The sequence below is a fragment of the Schistocerca gregaria genome, chromosome 4, assembly GCF_023897955.1.
Source record: "Schistocerca gregaria isolate iqSchGreg1 chromosome 4, iqSchGreg1.2, whole genome shotgun sequence".
Taxonomy (NCBI): domain Eukaryota; kingdom Metazoa; phylum Arthropoda; class Insecta; order Orthoptera; family Acrididae; genus Schistocerca; species Schistocerca gregaria.
Window position 1 is genome coordinate 219092235 of NC_064923.1, and position 21179 is coordinate 219113413.

The 21179-nt window shown below is 45.2% G+C and overlaps 1 protein-coding gene across 1 annotated transcript in view; it reads left to right on the plus strand.

Annotated features, from left to right (window-relative positions):
• LOC126268125 (semaphorin-5A) overlaps positions 1–21179 on the plus strand; it is a 614642-nt gene that overhangs the window by 113951 nt on the left and 479512 nt on the right. Inside the window, exon 2 of the mRNA XM_049973655.1 lies at positions 20338–20479. Coding sequence (XP_049829612.1) covers positions 20347–20479 — 133 coding nt within the window. The 5' untranslated portion in view covers positions 20338–20346. The remainder of the gene's footprint in view (positions 1–20337; positions 20480–21179) is intronic.

A 21179-nucleotide genomic window follows, 5' to 3' on the forward strand; every position in this document is an offset into this window, starting at 1 on the left:
TTTAATAACGCCGACAAGAAATGGTGCTTCTGGATCACCGCTCTGGCTGGCCTCTTACACTTCCCTAGCGTCGTTTTTCATACCTGCTGACTTCCTTCCCGCGTTTCTCTGAAAGTATCCCACGTAAATGAACAAGTCTAGGGTAAATACACCCTGTGCTGACGACACACTGCTACTAGCAGGAAATGTAACACAGCTGCAGGCACTGTTGAAGAAATTAATAGAGTCAACAACTGTTTTTGCCTCAGAAAGCAAATACTTGATTATCAGCAAAACTCAACAGATCTCGTCACGCGTCGCTATTAAAACCAACAGGCGGCCGCTGTCGTCACGATATGGCGCCTCGAGGCCGATGGGGGGGGGGGGGGGGGGGGGAGGTATAACTCTGACGGAACCGCTCCCCCTCCTCTGAATAATAAAATTTTAAGACTTCCTTGAGACTAATCTGTGTATGAAACTTCCTGGCAGATTAAAACTGTGTGCCCGACCGAGACTCGAACTCGGGACCTTTGCCTTTCACGGGCAAGTGCTGAGTCCCGAGTTCGAGTGCTGAGCACTTGCCCGTGAAAGGCAAAGGTCCCGAGTTCGAGTCTCGGTCGGGCACACAGTTTTAATCTGCCAGGAAGTTTCATATCAGCGCACACTCCGCTGCAGAGTGAAAATCTCATTCTGTAATCTGTGTATCTCTACCAATTTAGCATTAAACTTCAAGCAACTGAAACACAGCATAAGGGCAATAATTAACACAAGAGGAAGGACAAGCTAAGTTTAAATTCGGGATGCCAGGAACATAACCTACAGGTAACAAATTTTAAAATTCACAATATTTTATTACGTAGGCTTTACACTAACTAAACAGCTGTAACTGAAAGCATCATTTTGCAAGCCTGTTCAATCACATGTTACAAGGGACGGGCCCAACACGTCCCCAGGCCGCTTATAATGCCGACAGAGACCGAATAAGTTCTAATGGCTCCAAGCACTATGGGACTTAACATCTGAGAACCTAACTAGCCTAAGGACATCAAATACATCCATGCCCGACGGAGGATTCGAACCTGCAACCGTAGCAGCAGCGTCTAGAACCGCTCGGCCACAGCTGCCGGCAGGGTGCTGCAGGTGACTTCTAGAACAACATACATATAACATCTAACACGCGGTTATTTTAAAATCCATGCTATCAAGGATTAACACCCGTCCCGAGCTTGGGAATCGATTAAAAAATGTTAAATGTGTGTGAAATTTTATGGGACTTAACTACTTAGGTCATCAGTCCCTACGCTTACACACTACTTAACCTAAATTATCCTAAGGACAAACACACACACCCATGCCCGAGGGAGGACTCGAACCTCCACAGGGACCAGCCGCACTGTCTATGACTGCAGCGTCCGAGACCGCTCGGCTAATCCCGCGCGGCTGAGAATCGGTGGTTGGTGTAATAGCACAACCTGTCTTTTAATTGCAGGCAGCACATTGCCTAATAAAGTAACAGACAAGAAAGAATATTAACGTAGAGATGATAAAAGCCATTGCAGCTGGTCGCAGGACGGAAATCCACTCAAGCAATCAAACCACGGGCAAGGAACAGACTTTATTCCATAGATTCTCACTCTTATAATGCTCGCCCTTATAATTCCGTAGTGAAGTTTGCCTTTATCGAACCTCATATGAGTAAACCATATTATAGCTATTTAGAAAAAATTGTTAATTCTTCAGGTACAGAATTTTATGGTTGAATAAAATGCAGTGTATTTTTAGAATTAAATATATGACATGTGGACAGCTAAGCCATGCTTCGTCGGTCGTGCACCATCTTGTATCTTCAAACAGAAGAAGATACTTTACCATGGAACATGTGATGCTTGCAAGTGAACTAAGTTTCTTTTGTGCCTGACTATTTTTGTGTTCTGAAAATGGAACTTTTCGTTAGTTTCCAATACATTCTATTTCAAAATGTGTTTAACTTTTAACTGTTTTTTTTTTAATAATACTTCTATTTCATTTGATTTCACTTACTGATTATTGATGTATTGGTAAGTAACAATGTAACACATAGACTATTAAATTCAGTATCGATAATATTTTCTCGGTTGCAACGCTTTTATATTTGAGTCGAAAATTTGTGCCGTTACATTTGGAACAGGTTTTACATTTGGAAAACCTTAGTTTTGCAGAGTGTTTCTTGCAATTTCAGAGAAAAAGACCGCAGCACACAAAAGCGAATGTCATTTACAAAGGGAATAAAAAATGTACTCTAAAATAATGTTTAACTAAACAAGCCCTCGGTCACAATTTTTAGTCTTTTTGACCAGATTTCAACACATCTATGAGCTCCTTCATCAAAAATTAAATATTTAAAGTGGTCTACAAAGTAAGTACAAATTTATGGTAAAATTTTTAAATATAAACGTTTAATTACTAAAAGTACAAAAAAGAGACAGAACTTACTGTCACATATAAAATAAATATCAAGCAAGAAAGGCTCTAGTCATAAAAAAATTAAGAAAGAATGCATTGAAGGCGAACCACCGTGGGCTGCTTTTACCTATAAAGCGACAGGTAGCAACAGACAGAGGCGCGCGCGTTAGCAAGTGCGGGCAGGTGAACATTAAACGGAGAGTGCCATGTAGTAGCCGTAAATATAAGTAGGCTACTTAATATTTAAAATACAGACAGTTGAATGTTAAAATGAGCAGTATACTCTAAAACAAAATAAAATAAAAACGACGTATCACCAAGGAATTAACTGAATGGGGCGGAAATCGGTAGATCTGATGTTAATGCACAGACAGACAAATGATTACAGTTTCAGAAAACCCGTATGATTTATTGAAGAGAAAGAGCCCTATAAATTGAATAAGTCATTAACTTTGGTTCACATCTGGTCTTTATGCAAGAAGTTGTTCGGCTCTACGTTGATCGATAGAGTTATTGGATGTCCTGTTGAGGGACATGGTGCTCAATTCTGCCCAGTAAGCTTACCGCTTCGTGTAAGAGTGCCGCAGGTGATAACGAAAGGGCTCCTGCTATAAAAAGAAATGGCAGCCCAGATCATCACTCTTGGTTGTCGGCCGTGTGGCGGGCGACAGTCAGGTGCTGTCCCGGACCTCTCCAGAGTCGTATTTGTGCTGGAATGTCGCTGACTGGAGCAGAATTATCTTTAAAGAAGAGTCCTGTTTCGAAATGAGCCCCGGTGGCCAGCGAAGACGTGTGTGGATACGTCCTGGGCTGCAGTGGGAAACCAACCTGAGAGCCGCGGGCCATGCGGTCCGACATCCAGGAGTGGTGCTCTGGGGCGCCATTTCGTTTCATAGTAAGATCCCCTTTGGTTGTCATCCGCTGCACCATTACAGCATAGCGATACATCGACGGTATTCTACGCCCCGCCCCGCTTCGTTGCCGTCCTGGGCTTACATTTCAGCAAGATAATGCCCGCCCGTGGACGGCTAGAGTGTCTGCTGCGTGCTATATCCTACCTGCTTCGGAGTGTCTTAACAGACATTCCCTGTTAATGGTCTAAGAACGCTACCATTGTACTCGATAATGGCATAAAAGCCGAAATGTACACTACTGGCCATTAAAATTGCTACACCACGAAGATGACGTGCTACAGGCGCGAAATTTAACCGACAGGAAGAAGATGCTGTGATATGCAAATGATTAGCTTTTCAGAGCATTCACACAAGGTTGGCGCCGCTGGCGACACCTACAACGTGCTCACATGAGGAGACTTTCCAACCGATTTCTCATAGACAAACAGCAGTTGACCGGCGTTGCCTGGTGAAACGTTGTTGTGATGCCTCGTGTTAGAAGGAGGAATGCGTACTATCACTTTTCCGACTTTCATAAAGGTCGGATTGTAGCCTATCGCGATTGCGGTTTATCGTATCGCGACATTGCTGCTCGCGTTGGTCGACATCCAATGACTGTTAGCAGAATATGGAATCGGTGGGTTCAGGAGGGTAATACGGAACGCCGTGCTGGATCCCAACGGCCTCTTATCACTAGCAGTCGAGATGACAGGCATCTTATCCGCATGGATGTAACGGATCGTGCTGCCACGTCTCGATCCCTGAGTCGACAGATGGGGACGTTTGCAAGACAACAACCATATGCACGAACAGTTCGACGACGTTTGCAGTAGCATGGACTATCAGCTCGGAGACCATGGCTGCGGTTACCCTCGACGCTGCATCAGAGAGAGGAGCGCCTGCGATGGTGTACTCAACGACGAACCTGGGTGCACGAATGGCAAAACGTCATTTTTTCGGATGAATGCAGGTTCTGTTTGCAGCATCATGACGGTCGCATCCGTGTTTGGCGACATTGCGGTGAACGCACATTGGAAGCGTGTACTCGTCATCGCCATACTGGCGTATCACCCGGCGTGATGGTATGGGATACCATTGGTTACACGTCTCGGTCACCTCTTGTTCGCACTGACGGCACTTTGAACAGTGGACGTTAAATTTCAGATGTGTTTCGACCCGTGACTCTACCTTTCATTCGATCCCTGCGAAACCCTACCTTTCAGCAGGATAATGCACAACCGCATGTTGCCAGTCCTGTACGGGCCTTTCTGGATACAGAAAATGTTCGACTGCTGTCCTAGCCAGCACATTCTCCAGATCTCTCACCAACTGAAAACGTCTGGTCAGTGGTGGCCGAGCAAATGGCTCGTCACAATACGCCAGTCACTACTCTTGATGAACTGTGGTATCGTGTTGAAGCAGCATGGGCAGCTGTGCCTGTACACACCATCAAAGCTCTGACGATGCCCAGGCGTATGAAGGCCGTTATTACGGCCAGAGGTGGTTGTTCTGGGTACTGATTTCTTAGGACGTATGTACCCAAATTGTGTGAAAATGTAATCACGTGTCAGTTCTAGTATATTATATTTGTCCAATGAATACCCGTTTATCATCTGCATTTCTTCTTGGTGTAGCAATTTTAATGGCCTGTAATGTAGATAGTGGAGAAGATAAATACAGTAATGCGGTTTATTCTTTCCAAAATTATTTCATGATTGCGTCTTAGCACCGCCAAGAACTTTTTTCTACAGAGAGTACCGAGCTTCATCACTCCCAGCTAGTACTGTTGGTACTACTGTTCCAGTGAATAAAATCGGTACATTTTGTTCGTTCTTTTTGTTGATTCATTATGATACAGCTAAAGTAGGGAAGGCTGTTTCCGCTAGTAGGTTTACCCGTGTAAGGAGTTGCACCTCCGGTGTGGGCTGCACGCGAGGTGCCGGTAGGGGGCGAGAACACGTGTAGAGCGGCAGCGGCATGCTGTAGTGGCTGCAGTCGGCCGGGTCAGTGCCCAAGGCCGGCGGCGGCGCGCCGTCACGACTGCCAACAGCTGCTCGACCTGGACCAGCCTCCAGCCAGCGCCGCCCCTCCCCTCTTCTCTGCTCTAGCCCGGCTACACGCCAGCCGCTCTTCTATCAATATCGTGTAACCACGCACACATTCTTTTAACACTGCTGTCCATATCTAAATGCGTACTGCAGTGCATCGCGTTGTGCCATGATTCCAATACCACGTGCAGTTCTACTGGGTGGTCAGAAACAGCCAACAACGTTTATGTGTTGTAGGTTGTAATGGGAAATATTCGTTAAGAAAAAAAAAAGATACGTTGCGCCTTTTCCCAGTTAATAGCTCGCTAGTACAATTAATGTCACATAACTTGAAGGTGGAGGGGGGAGAAATGAAAGGGAAGGAACTAATGCCATCAGCTGCATCAGGTATGCGGAATCAGTGGTGACGAGAGAAATTGTGTGCCAGACTGGGATTCGAACCTGGCATCTCCGGTTTACTAGGCAGTCACGTTAACCGCTGCGCCACCCAGACACAGTACTTACCGGAATTGCGTGTACTATGCCGGCACGCTTCCCAGCGACCCACACCCCCACCTAACTCCAGCTATCCGTGGACGCCGTCCGTGTACTCCATGATCACTACTTTGAGATTCCCGCAGGAGGTCGACGTATTTATTCATCCGCACTGAAGGTGCTAGATTTACTGCCCATCGAGGCATGTCCGAAGGAACGGACACCATACATTCATACAGTTTAATAAAAGAATACATTGTCCGTTGTAGGCTGTATGGCATTTTATTAAAATCGTGCTATTAGCGAATTTCAGCCTTGAGCCATTGTCGAGCACATTCGCAATGTCATGTGTTACGTATCATGCTCATTACATTGTTTGTCATACCTATCATGCAGACGAGCTTGATAGTGGCTCACGACCGAAATTGGCTGATAGCATGATTTTAACAGCTGGCCTGAATGGCCGAGCGGTTCTAGGCGCTACAGTCTATAACCGCGCGACCGCTACGGTCGCAGGTTCGAATCCTGCCTCGGGCATGGATGTGTGTGATGTCCTTAGGTTAGTTAGGTTTAAGTAGTTCTAAGTTCTAGGGGACTGATGGCATCAGGTGTTAAGTCCCGTAGTGCTCAGAGCCATTTGAACCATTTGATTTTAACAAAGCACAATACAGCGTGTAACAGACAATGTATTCTTTTATTAAACGCTCAGAGCAAAGTCATCATTCACACAAATGATTCGACCTCGTGCACGAATCTGAAAGTGGAGAGTATGGAGGTCATGGGGGACTATGGGTAGGTGACGCTCGGCAGGAGTGTGGGTCTGCCGGGGGGCGTGCCCGTATAGTCCACGGAATTCCGATAAACCCTGTGTCCGAGGCGCGCACTGTTTAACGCACTGTCAAGTAAGCAGGAGATGCCGGGTTCCACAACCCGTCTGCTGCACATTTTGATTCGTTTTCACTAATTCCCCACAAAGTCCTGATGCAACTATAGCAACAGTTCCTTCCCTTTCGCGTCCCCCCTCTGCCCCCCCCCTCTCTCTCTCCCTCCCTACCCACCACCCCCACCTTCAGTTTACGTAAACTGTATCACAGTTGCGGATCCCGCGTGGTATCTATTCCTTCGGACATGTTCGAAAGAACAGACACCATTCATTCATGTAATAAAGAGGTAATGTCAGTTGTCATAGTGTAGATGATAGTGCACGAGACTACTCTTCAGCCTTTGGCTCGGGTTCGATCCTTACTACAGACCCATGTTCAGTTTTTGTGTCGCTCCCTTGATCGGTTCTAAGAAACCAACGAAAACTCGTTTGGCGACACGATCTCTAGTGGATCGCTTGAGTTCGCGCGTAACTACCCGACTGGATAACTTCAGCCGGTCGCTGTGGCTGAGCGATTCTAGGGTCGTAAGTCCGGAACCACGCGGCTGCTACGGTCGCAGGTTCGAATCCTGCCTCGGGCATGGATGTGTGTGATGTCTTTAGGTTAGTTAGGTTTAAATGGTCCTAAGACTAGGGGACTGATGACCTCAGATGTGAACTCGTACAGTGCTTAGAGCCATTTGAACCATTTTTGGATAACTTCAGCGCCAAGTAAATCGGAAACGGCTCGATGTATTGAATTCTTTGCTGAACAGTTATTTTCCAGCACAACCTACCATGGCACATTCTTACAGGCTACTCAGAATGTATATTTGCTGTTGAAGCCAGTACCTAAAATGGTGTCAATACCTCGATGATAACCGGCCAGAGTGGCCGAGCGGTTCTAGGCACTACAGTCTGAAACCGCGCGACTGCTACGGTTGCAGGTTCGAATCCTGCCTCGGGCATGGATGTGTGTGATGTCCTTAGGTTAGTTAGGTTTAAGTAGTTTTAAGTTATAAGGGACTGATGACCTCAGAAGTTAAGTCCCATAGTGCTCAGAGCCATTTGAATCATTTTTGGACCTCGATGATATCACTAAATAACATCGATATCGACAGTAATGAAAGGTGGAATGAAACAACAAACTTACTGTTACCAGTCACAATTTAATCCATAACGCGTTTGAAAGTTTTAAACCTCCATCATCAGGTGTCTGTATGTGCGTTAATACGGCGTATGTGTGTTGTATTAGGACTTGGGGGCAACCTGTCGCACTGTCTCCAGTGATCACAGTTTCCTTTCTTTGTCCTAATACGTCACATGTAAAATAGTGTCTCAGAACTACACCATGTTTGTTTACAAAATGTGGCAGTTCACATGCGATGTATTACGACAGAGAAAGGAGCCTCTGACCACAGGAGACAGTGCGACAGGTTATCCTAGAGTCTTAACACAACACACACATCATATTAACGCACAGAAATCCATCTGTTGATGGAGGTTTAAACTCCAAAGCTTTGTGTACATAACTAGTAACTGGTAACAGTAAACTTGTCGTTTCATTCGATATCAACGCAGCCCGAAAGTTAGACTCCCAAAAATCAAATTGTTTCTGTTTTAACTTCCAATCACTGTATCCTTCCACGATCATACACAAACTGTCCCACTACCTTACACCTACAGACACTCCACGTGCGGGAATTTTCGTTCAGTTCGCGGTCCGTTGAAAAGCTTTAAATATCTCATTGCGAAACAGGAAGACATATCTGTATTTTTACATGCACACGTTCATTTAGGGATAATCACCTTTCCGTTGACGTCAGCTGCTCTGTGTTAAAAATCGCTGCTTTACTGAGAAAAAGGAATTTGTCTGTCTATCCGAATCATATTGATATGGATCATGCAAATAGGATAACTTCCAGTGTGAATGCCTATGTTAACTGAAAATGGTAGGTGTCTTGCATGATTACTGACACATCGCGGCGCTGCAGAGGGTACCGAACCCAGCTCTGATGCTCACTCTGTGGCTCCCGAGGTGGATTCAACTGGTCTTCTGCACGAAGACACTGAAATTTCGCTTTTGCGGGACAGACTCCGGCAGAGTGCACAAGCTCTCCACGAAAGGATGGTCAATCCCGCAATCGACTCATCATGGAAATGGGGCGCCAACCACACCACACGCCAAGAACACGTTCGCCTGACCTGCGGCGAGAATGATTTTATCCGCAGCAGACTGAGGAAAAATCACCTCCACAGCACCGGAGGTCAATCTTTCTGCGAGATAAATTTTCCTCGCAGCTGTTGGATGAGAAACATTACCTGAGGCCAATTCAACAAGTCAGGTAAAACATAACCCCACACCGTGGGGTTCAGCAGGAGTAACATTTTAATATTTAACTAGCGCACATGCCGGCAAGGAATACTCGACAAATAAGCGACCAGCACGATTACTGCAAAGATATTTCTGCTGGTGAATAATTACTTGCCGGAGCAAAAAGCGTTGCTGATCAGCATATGATATACTCGTATGCATGCGGACGAAGCACGCTATTTCTGAACCACCTATACAGACAGGGGAGGAGAGCGTTTATCTATTACGGGATGATGTGTTAGCGAAGGACACCCAGGCGAGATTCCGTGCGGCCTTGAAGTGGCGCCAGCAGCAGGGAGACGTGTTTACGTCCAGGAGCCGTCCGAGCAGCCGGGGAGGCGCGCCAGCGCAGCGATGCATGCACAACTCGTTGGCGCCAGGAGAGCGTGCAAGATAAATTGCTGCATTCCTTACACATCAGCGAACGTGTGTGGGGCTAGATTCACGGAATGAAAGAATAAGCCTCATGAAACTAAAAGAATAACATTACTTTGAACTAAAAACAAGAGAACAAGCAAAATACACTGAGATGACTAAAGTCATGCGATCTACATCTACATCGATACTCTGCAAATCACATTTAAGTGCCTGGCAGAGGGTTCTTCGAACCACCTTCACAATTCTCTATTATTCCAATCTTGTATAGCGCGCGGAAAGAACGATCACCGATATCTTTCCGTACGAGGTCTGACTTCCCTTATTTTATATTGGTGATCGTTCCGCCCTACGTAGGTCGGTGCCAACAAAATATTTTCGTATTCGGAGGAGAAAGTTAGGGATTGGAATTTCGTGAGAAGATTCCGTCGCAACGAAAAACGCCTTTCTCCTAATGATGTCTAGCCCAAATCCTGTATCATTCCTGTGACACTCTCTCCCATATTTCGCGATAATTCTAAAGGTGCTGCCGTTCTTTGAACTTTTTCGATGTGCTCCGTGAGTCCTGTCTGGTAAGGATCCCACATCGCGCAGCAGTATTCTAAAAGAGGACGGAAAAGCTTAGTGTAGGCAGTCTCCTTAGTAAGTATGTTACATTTTCTAAGTGTCCTGCCAATAAAACGCAGTCTTTGGTTAGCCTTCCCCACAACATTTTCTATGTGTTCCTTCCATTGTTGGAAATTGTAATACATAGGTATTTAGTTGAATTTACGGCTTTTAGATAAGGCTGATATATCGTGTAATAAAAGTTTAACGAGTTCCTTTTAGCACTCATGTGGATGACCTCACACTTTTCGATATTTAAGATCAACTGCCACTTTTCGCACCATTCCGATATTTCTTCTACATCGTTTTGCAGTTTGTTTTGATCTTCTGATGACTTTATTAGTCGATAAACGACAGCGTTATCTGCAAACTACCTAAGACGGCTGCTCAGATTGCCTCCCAAATCGTTTATATAGACAAGGAACAGCAAAGGGCCTATAACACTACCTTGGTGAACGCCAGAAGTCAATCAGATATCTGAATGGTGGGAGAGTTGGCATTTGCTTTTTCGTTGTCCGGGTTGCATGTTCCCGGCCCGGCGCCTCCCTCCCAGCTGCTGCAGTTTGCTTGTGCGCGTGTCGCGTCTGCGGCAGGGAACAAAAGAAGCGACAACAACAACAAAACAAACTATTGCACAGTCATACCTTAATTTTGACCATGCAAAGGGGACTGTGAGGCTTAAATGTGTGTTTCAGTTGTTAGTACAGTACAGCTTTGTAATCTTTACTAATAGTTTAACGCCCACTCACTAAAGTAGTTAATTTTAAATGTGAAAAGAGAATTATTTACGACATGTTACGTGGTTCCGATGTAAGAGCAACTACAAAAATGTTATCTTTGCAATAATACCAGTCACTTGTACCGTATACGCCGTTCAAAGTGGATTCGCACTGTTTAGAGTACGTCCAGCATACGTTAACAGGTGTGCTTTTGTGCATCATGTTTGTATGATGTAACATGCATCTGTGAGCAATACGGCCTTTTGCACAAGGTGCTTTCTGTTTTTAAACATTTTAGCGATGACAAACCTTTTATAATGTGGTGACATCTTGTGCGTGATGAACACGTTTTACAACAAAAATATCATTACGGTATGTAAATGTACAGGTCCATTTCCAGTTTTTATAATGCCAAACTAAAACTTTTATACCAGGTGTTACATCTGAACTTATGAAACATATTCCATGTATATGCTCTTTCTTACAGACCTGAGGACGACAGCAAAATCTGTTGAAAACAGTTGTCTTAAATAAAGATATATTTTATGCTACCGTGGCTGTTGAATGATTTTTAACAATCGCCCTTCAGTACTCCCAAAATGAGAAAATTCAATGTGTGTTCGTACATTATTAGCTTGAAGATAAACCCATTGACGAGTTGTTGACTGTAGAGCTGCAGGGTCCTTTACGCACGCTGCACAGCCATACGTGATATTACCATAGAACACGTCAGGGTAACCTCCCTGCCGAGATAAGCACAGGTGCGTGACGAGTTCTACAATCCTCTCTGATGATCTTCAGGCGTGAGACAAATTCTACCCATAGGATGTTCCCTTGCCCAACTTCTTCGTGCTTCACGGTGCTGTGGGGCTGTTGGTAGTGTACTCTTAGTTTGAAACGGAGGTATAGAGGCCAGATGAATCGTGTGGATTTGGCTTCGTACTGTCTGAGTGTCTACATACAGCTTAACAACGCGTTTCGAGGGACAATTTTCTTATCAGATTGTAAAGAGTTAACGCATGAGGCTAAAACACTTCAAAAGTGTACCAACACTGTTGCGGCATTCATTAAATAAAATTGAATAAAAGTAAATTGGAGTATGTACTGATTTTATCCACTTGACATCTTGTGCGTGATGAACACGTTTTACAACAAAGCCGGCCGGTGTGGCCGAGTGGTTCTAGGCGCCACAGTCTGAAACCGCACTACTGCTACGGTCGCAGGTTCGAATCCTGCCTCGGGCATGGGTGTGTGTGTTTGTCCTTAGGATAATTTAGGTTAAGTAGCGTGTAAGCTTAGGGACTGATGACCTTAGCAGTAAAGTCCCATAAGATTTCACACACTTTTTTTTTTTACAACAAAAATATCTTAACTGTATGTAAACGTACATGCCCATTTCCGGGTTTTATAATGCCAAATTCAAATGGCTCTCAGCACTATGGGACTTAACATCTGAGGTCATCAGTCCCTAGTCTTAGAACTATTTAAACCTAACTAACCTAAGGACATCACACACATCCATGCCCGAGGCAGGATTCGAACCTGCGGCCATAGCAGTCGCGCGGTTCCGGAGTCAAGCACCTAGAATCGCTCTGCCAGCGCGACCGGCTTATAATGCCAAATTAAAACTTTCATATCAAGTGTCACATCTGAATTTATGAAATGTGTTCAGTCTATATGCTCTTTCTTAATAAAATCGTCGACTTCTGTCAGTAACCGTCGTGTCTCTCACCACACACTACACCAGGCCGCGTCATGCTTATTTCCTATGGCCTCCAGGAGAGTGAAGACGACGCTTCTGCGGAGGTGTACACAACAACCGCGGACATTTTATTTTAGGAACACCCAACTGTGTTGACAGACTTTTTAGTGCTTTAGCCTCATGAGTTAAGTTTTTATAGCCTAGAGATTAGAGCATTGTCCCTTGAAACGCATTATTAAGCTCTGGGTAGGCCGAATGCTACCAGCCATTATTGTAGTAAGTAGCTCACAGACCTGTTGCATAACAACAAACAAATTTTCGGTTGCACTTGCAGCTGGCTCTGTTCCGTGGCAGCTCGTAACGCATACGGAACTGTGGACGAGCCGGAGCAGCAGACGGCGGCGCTGGTCAGCCCGCCAGACGTGTGCTGTTTCCTTTCTTTTCTTTTCTTCTTGTTATGTCCTACTGGTGGCACGGCGCGGCGGGCCGGGCTGGGGTTAGGCGGTCCGTTTTCTGCTTTCACCGACCCTCCCGGCTCCTGTCATCGCTCTGCCTCCTCAGCATCCGTCCAGTTCGGTGCGTACATTCCATACGCAGGCGGAAGCGCCACTGGCGGCGAAGACGCCAAACATACAGAGCACGGCCGGGCATCCTGCATCCGGCGGCCCACGGGCCAGGTTCTGCTTGCGACTGGTTCCAAACCGACCCGCGGAAGAAATTAGTGGGAGACAGAGAGCGAGGCGCCGCAGAACTTTGTAACGGAAATTTTGACGAGAAAAAACGTAAAAGCATCGTTTGTGAAGAGACGCTGTTCAAGACGCATAAGTAAATACACTCCTGGAAATTGAAATAAGAACACCGTGAATTCATTGTCCCAGGAAGGGGAAACTTTATTGACACATTCCTGGGGTCAGATACATCACATGATCACACTGACAGAACCACAGGCACATAGACACAAGCAACAGAGCATGCACAATGTCGGCACTAGTACAGTGTATATCCACCTTTCGCAGCAATGCAGGCTGCTATTATCCCCTGGAGACGATCGTAGAGATGATGGGTGTAGTCCTGTGGAACGGCTTGCCATGCCATTTCCACCTGGCGCCTCAGTTGGACCAGCGTTCGTACTGGACGTGCAGACCGCGTGAGACGACGCTTCATCCAGTCCCAAACATGCTCAATGGGGGACAGATCCGGAGATCTTGCTGGCCAGGGTAGTTGACTTACACCTTCTAGAGCACGTTGGGTGGCACGGGATACATGCGGACGTGCATTGTCCTGTTGGAACAGCAAGTTCCCTTGCCGGTCTAGGAATGGTAGAACGATGGGTTCGATGACGGTTTGGATGTACCGTGCACTATTCAGTGTCCCCTCGACGATCACCAGAGGTGTACGACCAGTGTAGGAGATCGCTCCCCACACCATGATGCCGGGTGTTGGCCCTGTGTGCCTCGGTCGTATGCAGTCCTGATTGTGGCGCTCACCTGCACGGCGCCAAACACGCATACGACCATCATTGGCACCAAGGCAGTAGCGACTCTCATCGCTGAAGACGACACGTCTCCATTCGTCCCTCCATTCACACCTGTCGCGACACCACTGGAGGCGGGCTGCACGATGTTGGGGCGTGAGCGGAAGACGGCCTAACGGTGTGCGGGACCGTAGTCCAGCTTCATGGAGACGGTTGCGAATGGTCCTCGCCGATACCCCAGGAGGAACAGTGTCCCTAATTTGCTGGGAAGTGGCGGTGCGGTCCCCTACGGCACTGCGTAGGATTCTACGGTCTTGGCGTGCATCCGTGCGTCGCTGCGGTCCGGTCCCAGGTAGACGGGCACGTGCACCTTCCGCCGACCACTGGCGACAACATCGATGTACTGTGGAGACCTCACGCCCCACGTGTTGACCAATTCGGCGGTACGTCCACCCGGCCTCCCGCATGCCCACTATACGCCCTCGCTCAAAGTCCGTCAACTGCACATACGGTTCACGTCCACGCTGTCGCGGCATGCTACCAGTGTTAAAGACTGCGAAGGAGCTCCGTATGCCACGGCAAACTGGCTGACACTGACGGCGGCGGTGCACAAATGCTGCGCAGCTGGCGCCATTCGACGGCCAATACCGCGGTTCCTGGTGTGTCCGCTGTGCCGTGCGTGTGATCATTGCTTGTACAGCCCTCTCGCAGTGTCCGGAGCAAGTATGGTGGGTCTGACACACCGGTGTCAATGTGTTCTTTTTTCCATTTCCAGGAGTGTATAAACAACTGACGATGGGGGAACATAAAAATGCTCTCAAAACAAAATGTTTCGAGGTAGATGTGGCGTGTCGGAAAGGGTCGCCCCATAAACATTAACGACACCGGCGCTATACTTTTGACTTTATGCGATAGGACAGTGGTTCCCAACCTTTTTTATACCATTATCCCGTGATACTTAAGGAATTAGATTATGAAATGAGACACTTAAAGTAGTAAATGAATTTTGCTACTAGGGGAGCAAAGTAATTGATGAGCGTGAAAGTAGAGAGGATATAAAAGGTAGACTGGCAATGGCAAGGAAAGCGTTTCTGAAGAAGAGAAATCTGTTAACATCGAGTATAGATTTATGTATCAGGAAGTCGTTTCTGAAAGTATTTGTATGGAGTGTAGCCATGTATGGAAGTGTACCGTGGACGATGAATAGTTTAGACAAAAAGAGAATAGAAGCTTTCGAAATGTGGTGCAACAGAAGAATGCTGAAGATTAGATGGATAGATCACATAACTAATGACGAGGTATTGAACAGAATTTGGGGAGAAGAGAAGTTTGTGGCACAACTTGACCAGAAGAAGGGATCGGTTGATTGGGCATGTTCTGAGGCAGCAAGGGATCACAAATTTAGCACTGGAGGGCAGCGCGGTGGGTAAAAATCGTAGAGGGAGACCAAGAGCTGAATACACTAAACAGATTCAGAAGGATGTAGGTTGCAGTAGGTACTGGGAGATGAAGAGGCTTGCACAGGATAGAGCAGCATGGAGAGCCGCATCAAAGCAGTCTCAGGACTGAAGACCACAACAACAACAATCCCTGAGTGCACTTAGACATTAGCTAGTACCCCCGCCCTCTGGTACCCCTGCTGTCTGTTGCCATTCCCCATCTCCCCTCCCCACATTATCACCAACTTCAGTACATAATTAAACTGTAGAATGAAAGACTTTTCTTGGAACACTTTTATTTTTTAAAGGAGGAAAGATGAATGATATGTAATTTGTGTTTGTTTTACAATGAATGACAAAGGAATTTGTGGTGCATCGCAGTTGCTACCCACAACTCATTGTCAGATAACAAAGCTAGCTATCCACAGGAAGGGTAGACACTTGTTACACAACATACTTCCCCTGCGGAACCCCTCTACGTTGCGGCACTTTCTTGACGAGCACGCTGCAATCCCACTTAAAATTAACAAAGTTAAAATGTGTGCATTTTATTTAACTTTCTCAAATCACTTGATATGTGCTCTTTTTACTTCTGAACTGGCAGTAATCGGACGGCTTCAGGCTGTTACTCCTTTGTGTCTGACCACAGCCACTAATAATAAAAATAATAACAATAGCCGGTCGTGGTGGCCGAGCGGTTCTAGGCGCTTCAGTCTCGAACCGCGCGACCGCTACGGTCTCAGGTTCGAATCCTGCCTCGGGCATGGATGTGTGTGATGTAGTTAGGTTTAAGTAGTTCAAAGTTCTACGGGACTGATGACCTTAGATGTTGAGTCCCATAGTGATCTGAGCCATCTGAACCATTTTTGAATGATGAGAACAATAATAATAATAATAATAGTAATACTGTGTACAGCATTATAGTACCCCTTCTGTAGTTACTGCTGTGTTGTGCTGTCATTTATTTACCTTTTTCGAAGCGAGTAATGAAGCAATTTCTGGACTTCTACAGGTGCTATAAACAACTTGCAGAAGATATTTTGCCGGCCGCGGTGGTCTCGCGGTTCTAGGCGCGCAGTCCGGAACCGTGCGACTTCTACGGTCGCAGGTTCGAATCCTGTCTCGGGTATGGATGTGTGTGACGTCCTTAGGTTAGTTAGGTTTAAGTAGTTCTAAGTTCTAGGGGACTGATGACCACAGCTGTTAAGTCCCATAGAGCTCAGAGCCATTTGAACCATTTTTTTGAAGATATTTTCTTGATATATTTAGCATTTATAACGTATATCTCCCACTTTTATCATCAGCGATGTATGGGACAAAGCGCAACATGTGTGTGTGTGTGTAGTAGGTGGACTGTGTGGGGGAACCTGTAACCTCCGCCTCATTAATGCTACTAATTGAGAAAAAGTAATTATTGATAACTTATTAATCAGTATTAATGTCTTACAACACAGCAATGATAGTAATGATCTTTTGAAAATAATTTAGTTTCGTGACTGAAAGAGAACTGAATCGTCTAGTTTTTACCCCTCAGAAAACTTCATTTGAACCGTCAGAAGGTGATTGGCCCCTGTGCTGTCGCGTCACGGGACGACGTGGCCCGTCAGCCTAAGGGCTCGTGAATCATGGCCGCTTTTAGGCTCGTGAATCATGGCGGCGGCTCACCTAAGTTTTTCCGTCCCTGGCCCAGAGTCTCCAACGGTGCTGTCACCCCATGACACTACAACGTTGACTATATTCTGATTTAAATTAATTGCCACTTGGCAGCCGACGGACTGAACTGCTTCTGCCAACGTTCCTTACAGGCGGCATCTAATTACGGTCCGCATCGATAGGGTATCGTCTCAACTGTGCGACTGGATCCGTGATTTTCTGTTAGAGTACGAGGGTCATCCCAAAAGTAAGGTCTCCTACTTTTTTATAAGTACATAGACCTGTTTATTTCTAGAATGGTTTACATCGGTTTACAGCTTGAACATTTAGCTATGTTTCGACATAATCATCATTTCTGTCGATGCATTTTTGTAGACGCTGTGGCAGTTTTTGTACGCCAAAGTCATACCCCATGCTCTTCAGAAAGTTAAGAATCTCTTCTTTCACCTCGTCGTCGGAGCTGAATCGCTTTCCAGCCAAATGGTATTTTAACCTAGAGAACTGGGCGCCAAGTCAGGGCTATATGTTGGGTGGGTGGGTGATTATGTGCCACTGAAACTGTTGCAGGAGAGCAGCGGTTTGCCGAGCGATGTGTGGGCGAGCGTTGTCACGGAGAATGTGTACGCTCTTGCCAAACGTTCCTCTTCTCCGGTTCTGAATTGCCCGTTTGAGTTTTTTCAGAGTTTCACAGTATCTTTCAGCGTTAACTGTGGTCCCAGCGATTCAGCTCCGATGGCGAGGTGAAAGAAGAGGTTCATAACTTTCTGAACAGCACGGTGGCGAGCTGGTATGATATGGGCATACAAAAACTGCCACAGCATCTACAAAAATGCATCGACAGAAATGGTAATTATGTCGAAAAATAGCTACATGTTCAAGCTGTAAACTGATGTAAACCATTGTAGAAATAAACAGGTCTATGAATTTATAAAAGAAATAGGAGACCTTACTGTTGGGATTACCCTCGTATGTATGAACTGATGGGAAGTCATCTAGTGAAACCGAAGGTATGACAGGAGTTCCGCAAGCTAACTCTTCTTAAGCTATATAAACGGTTTCGGAGACAATCTTAGATGTTTGCGAATGAAGTGTGGTGTGCGTACTGTAAGACCTTCGGTACACACACCATCAGATTATTTGACTTGTAGCTCTAACGAAGTAGGCGAGTGTCAGCAATATGTCTCGTGGTCTTATCGTGGCGTGTTTATCTTCTGCCGTTAGGTCAGACGATAGAAATGCCACTTGCACGCTTAGAGTAGCAGATTGACGGTGACCAACTTTAAGCAGAACTTGATTAATTTTCACACACATTTATTAAAATAATAAAAAGCACACATATTACGTAACTTAATTCTGGATGCTGTTTACAATTGACAATCTGAAGTTCCTTTGGTCTTGGTAGGTTAATCTTATTCTCACATATCTCTGATACTTGACAAAAGTGTCTATACATTTATCTTCATGGCTATGTACAGGAATATGATAATTTTATTGGACGTAGACTGAAACTTGACTATGGACTGGTACAGACTAGTGCAGACTGATGCAGACTGACTCATCGGAGGTCTGTACGCTCGTTATAATACCTCGCTTGTCCGTCCTCTTTCTGAACTTCTGGTGTGCGGTACGAAGTAGGAATGACGGAGGACTTCGAAAAAGTTCAGAAAATGGCAGCTCGTACTTTATTATTGCACAGTAGTGGTGGAAGGGAAGAGGGGGTGGGGAGTGTCACAGATAATATGAGCGAGCATTCGTTAAAACAAAGGCGTTTTTCGTTTAGACGAAATCTTGTCAAGATATTTTAAGCATCATCTTGCGCCTCCGAATGTCAAAGTCGTTTGTTGACTCCTACCTACAGAGGATAAGTTACCATCGTGATAAAATAAGAGAAATCGGAGCTTGTACGGAAACATATATGTTTTCATTTTTTCCGCGTGCTGTTTGAGAGTGCAGCGGTAGCGAAATAGTTTGAAAGCGGTTCTACACTGCCTCTGCCAAACAGTTCGGTGTGAAATGCTCAGTAGTGGTGTAGATATTTTTATTTATAGAACTGTAACGAACTTAATTATAATTGAGAGAAGATTAAAAACAGTATAAAAGTCTACACTATATACCAAATTCAGAGTTTTTACGGTTTTTTTTTTTTTTTTTTGGTAGAAGATAGAGACTTGATACTTCATACTTGGTATGAATTCAATATAATAAAAATACAACTTTTCCGAAAGTTATAGATACCACATATAGCAAATATGGAAATATTAATTTTGGTAATCAACAACAATAAATTTCACAGAGTTCCATAGTTTTCGGGATCCGACGTGATTAGGTTGACGGTAAATTCAACCTACTTAAAAAAAATACATGTAATTTTGGTCCATATTAAAATTAAGAACAGGTTTTTGATATGATTAAAGATGCTATATAGATATATGCTAACATAAATTTCATGTTTTTAAGTGATTTTCGATGGAGATTCGGATTTTAAAGCCGTTTTCTATTGCCATGGATAGTGAAGCGCCGTGGCGGCTGCCTGCAAGACAGTACTTACGATGACAACATCGTAGCATTGGACCTTGAAGGTCAGATGCTAACTAACTGAAATCAGACTATAAACGATGTTAATAAATGAAAAAAAGCAACAACACAAGACTACGAAAATTAGTAGGGAACTTGGCGCTTGATTCCCACAAATTCAGAACAAACTTTGTCGTTGAGTGTGTTACGCTCAAATGCAGTGCTCTCGAGGAAAATACGCAACGCAGATACACAGAACTGCAGAAATATTGGCATGGCTACTTTCTGGGGACTTTTGCTACTGAGCTAGAATCCTAAACTGTCACATGACCTAAGAGCAAAGCCTCTGAAACGCATCGTTAAGGTTTGGCGACTGGTTACGTCGTATCTCTTTATTTATAGTTGTGCGGCAAGATTTTTTTTTATCGGCTGAAATGAGTGAATGTCGCAACTTAAAAACGTTAATTTGCAGTAAACCTGCTTTCTCTTTCCGACTTCGCTGCCTCTCCGTCTCTCTTACGTTTTTTTTTTTTTTTGTTTACGTGTATTTTTAGTTTGTATGAACGGAACGCAATTAATATTCAGAAAGCTGCTTTTGCTGCGCCGGGTACCCCGTTGCCTCGCAGAGAATTAGAGCCGTTTTTGAGTGCATCTAAGGAAAAAGAGAAGCGTTGAACCAAAACCCGTCACACTGCGCAGCCTCGACTGCGAACAGAAGAGCGCGGCTGTGTATTTTTTGTATAGTGCCCCGGTGCTGAGCTAGCACTCGCTGCTGTGTTGCAGAGTGGCGAGATGGCGGCGTGGCCACTGCTGGTGTCGGCTGCAGCTCTGGCGTCGCTGTGGAGCTCCTGCGCATGCGCAGCTTCCGCCTCCTCCTCCTCCCCGCCGTCGCCAGTCCTCGACTTCCGCTTCATCTCGTACGAGGGTGAGTAGCTGAGGCAGCAGCCGCGCAAGCGCAACAGGTACCTCGCCGCCACCGCTGATCGCCGCAGCCGGTCGCTTTCCCGTGACATCTTTGAAAATATGTCTCAATTAACAGAGCATCGAATAAGATTTTTTTCTGTTGCGGAGGTGAATTACAGAAGTGTTATAATTTTTTTGTTATTTGAAGCAAAATAACGTAATGATAAAAGTCATCAGTTTCGGCTATTTTCAGATTCTACACATCACAGTTCCATTTATGCCGAAACCGGTTATAATGTGAGTGAGTCTAAAATCTAAAGAAATATAAAATTCCATTTTTTCCTAAATACAGGAATTATTCATTTGTCCAGACCATAAGCAAAAACTCGTCTCTACCGGAATGTTTCTTAGGCAAACAAATTTTCTTGTAGTCGCCAGAACACTCGTGTGAAACTGCGTTACATCTCTGCGCCCAAGAAATTTTTGTATCTCCCAAATATTTCTGCGAATATTCAAAATAAGTAAAAACAAAAAGTAAAAGTTTGAAATCACATAAGATAAACATCGGATTATAGCTACACTACTGCTCGCGTTAGTCGAGATCCAATTACTGTTAGCAGAATATGAAGTCTGTGGGTTCAGGAGGGTAATACGGAACGCCGTGCTGGATCCCAACGGCCTCGTAATCACTAGCAGTCGAGATGACAGGCATCTTATCCGCA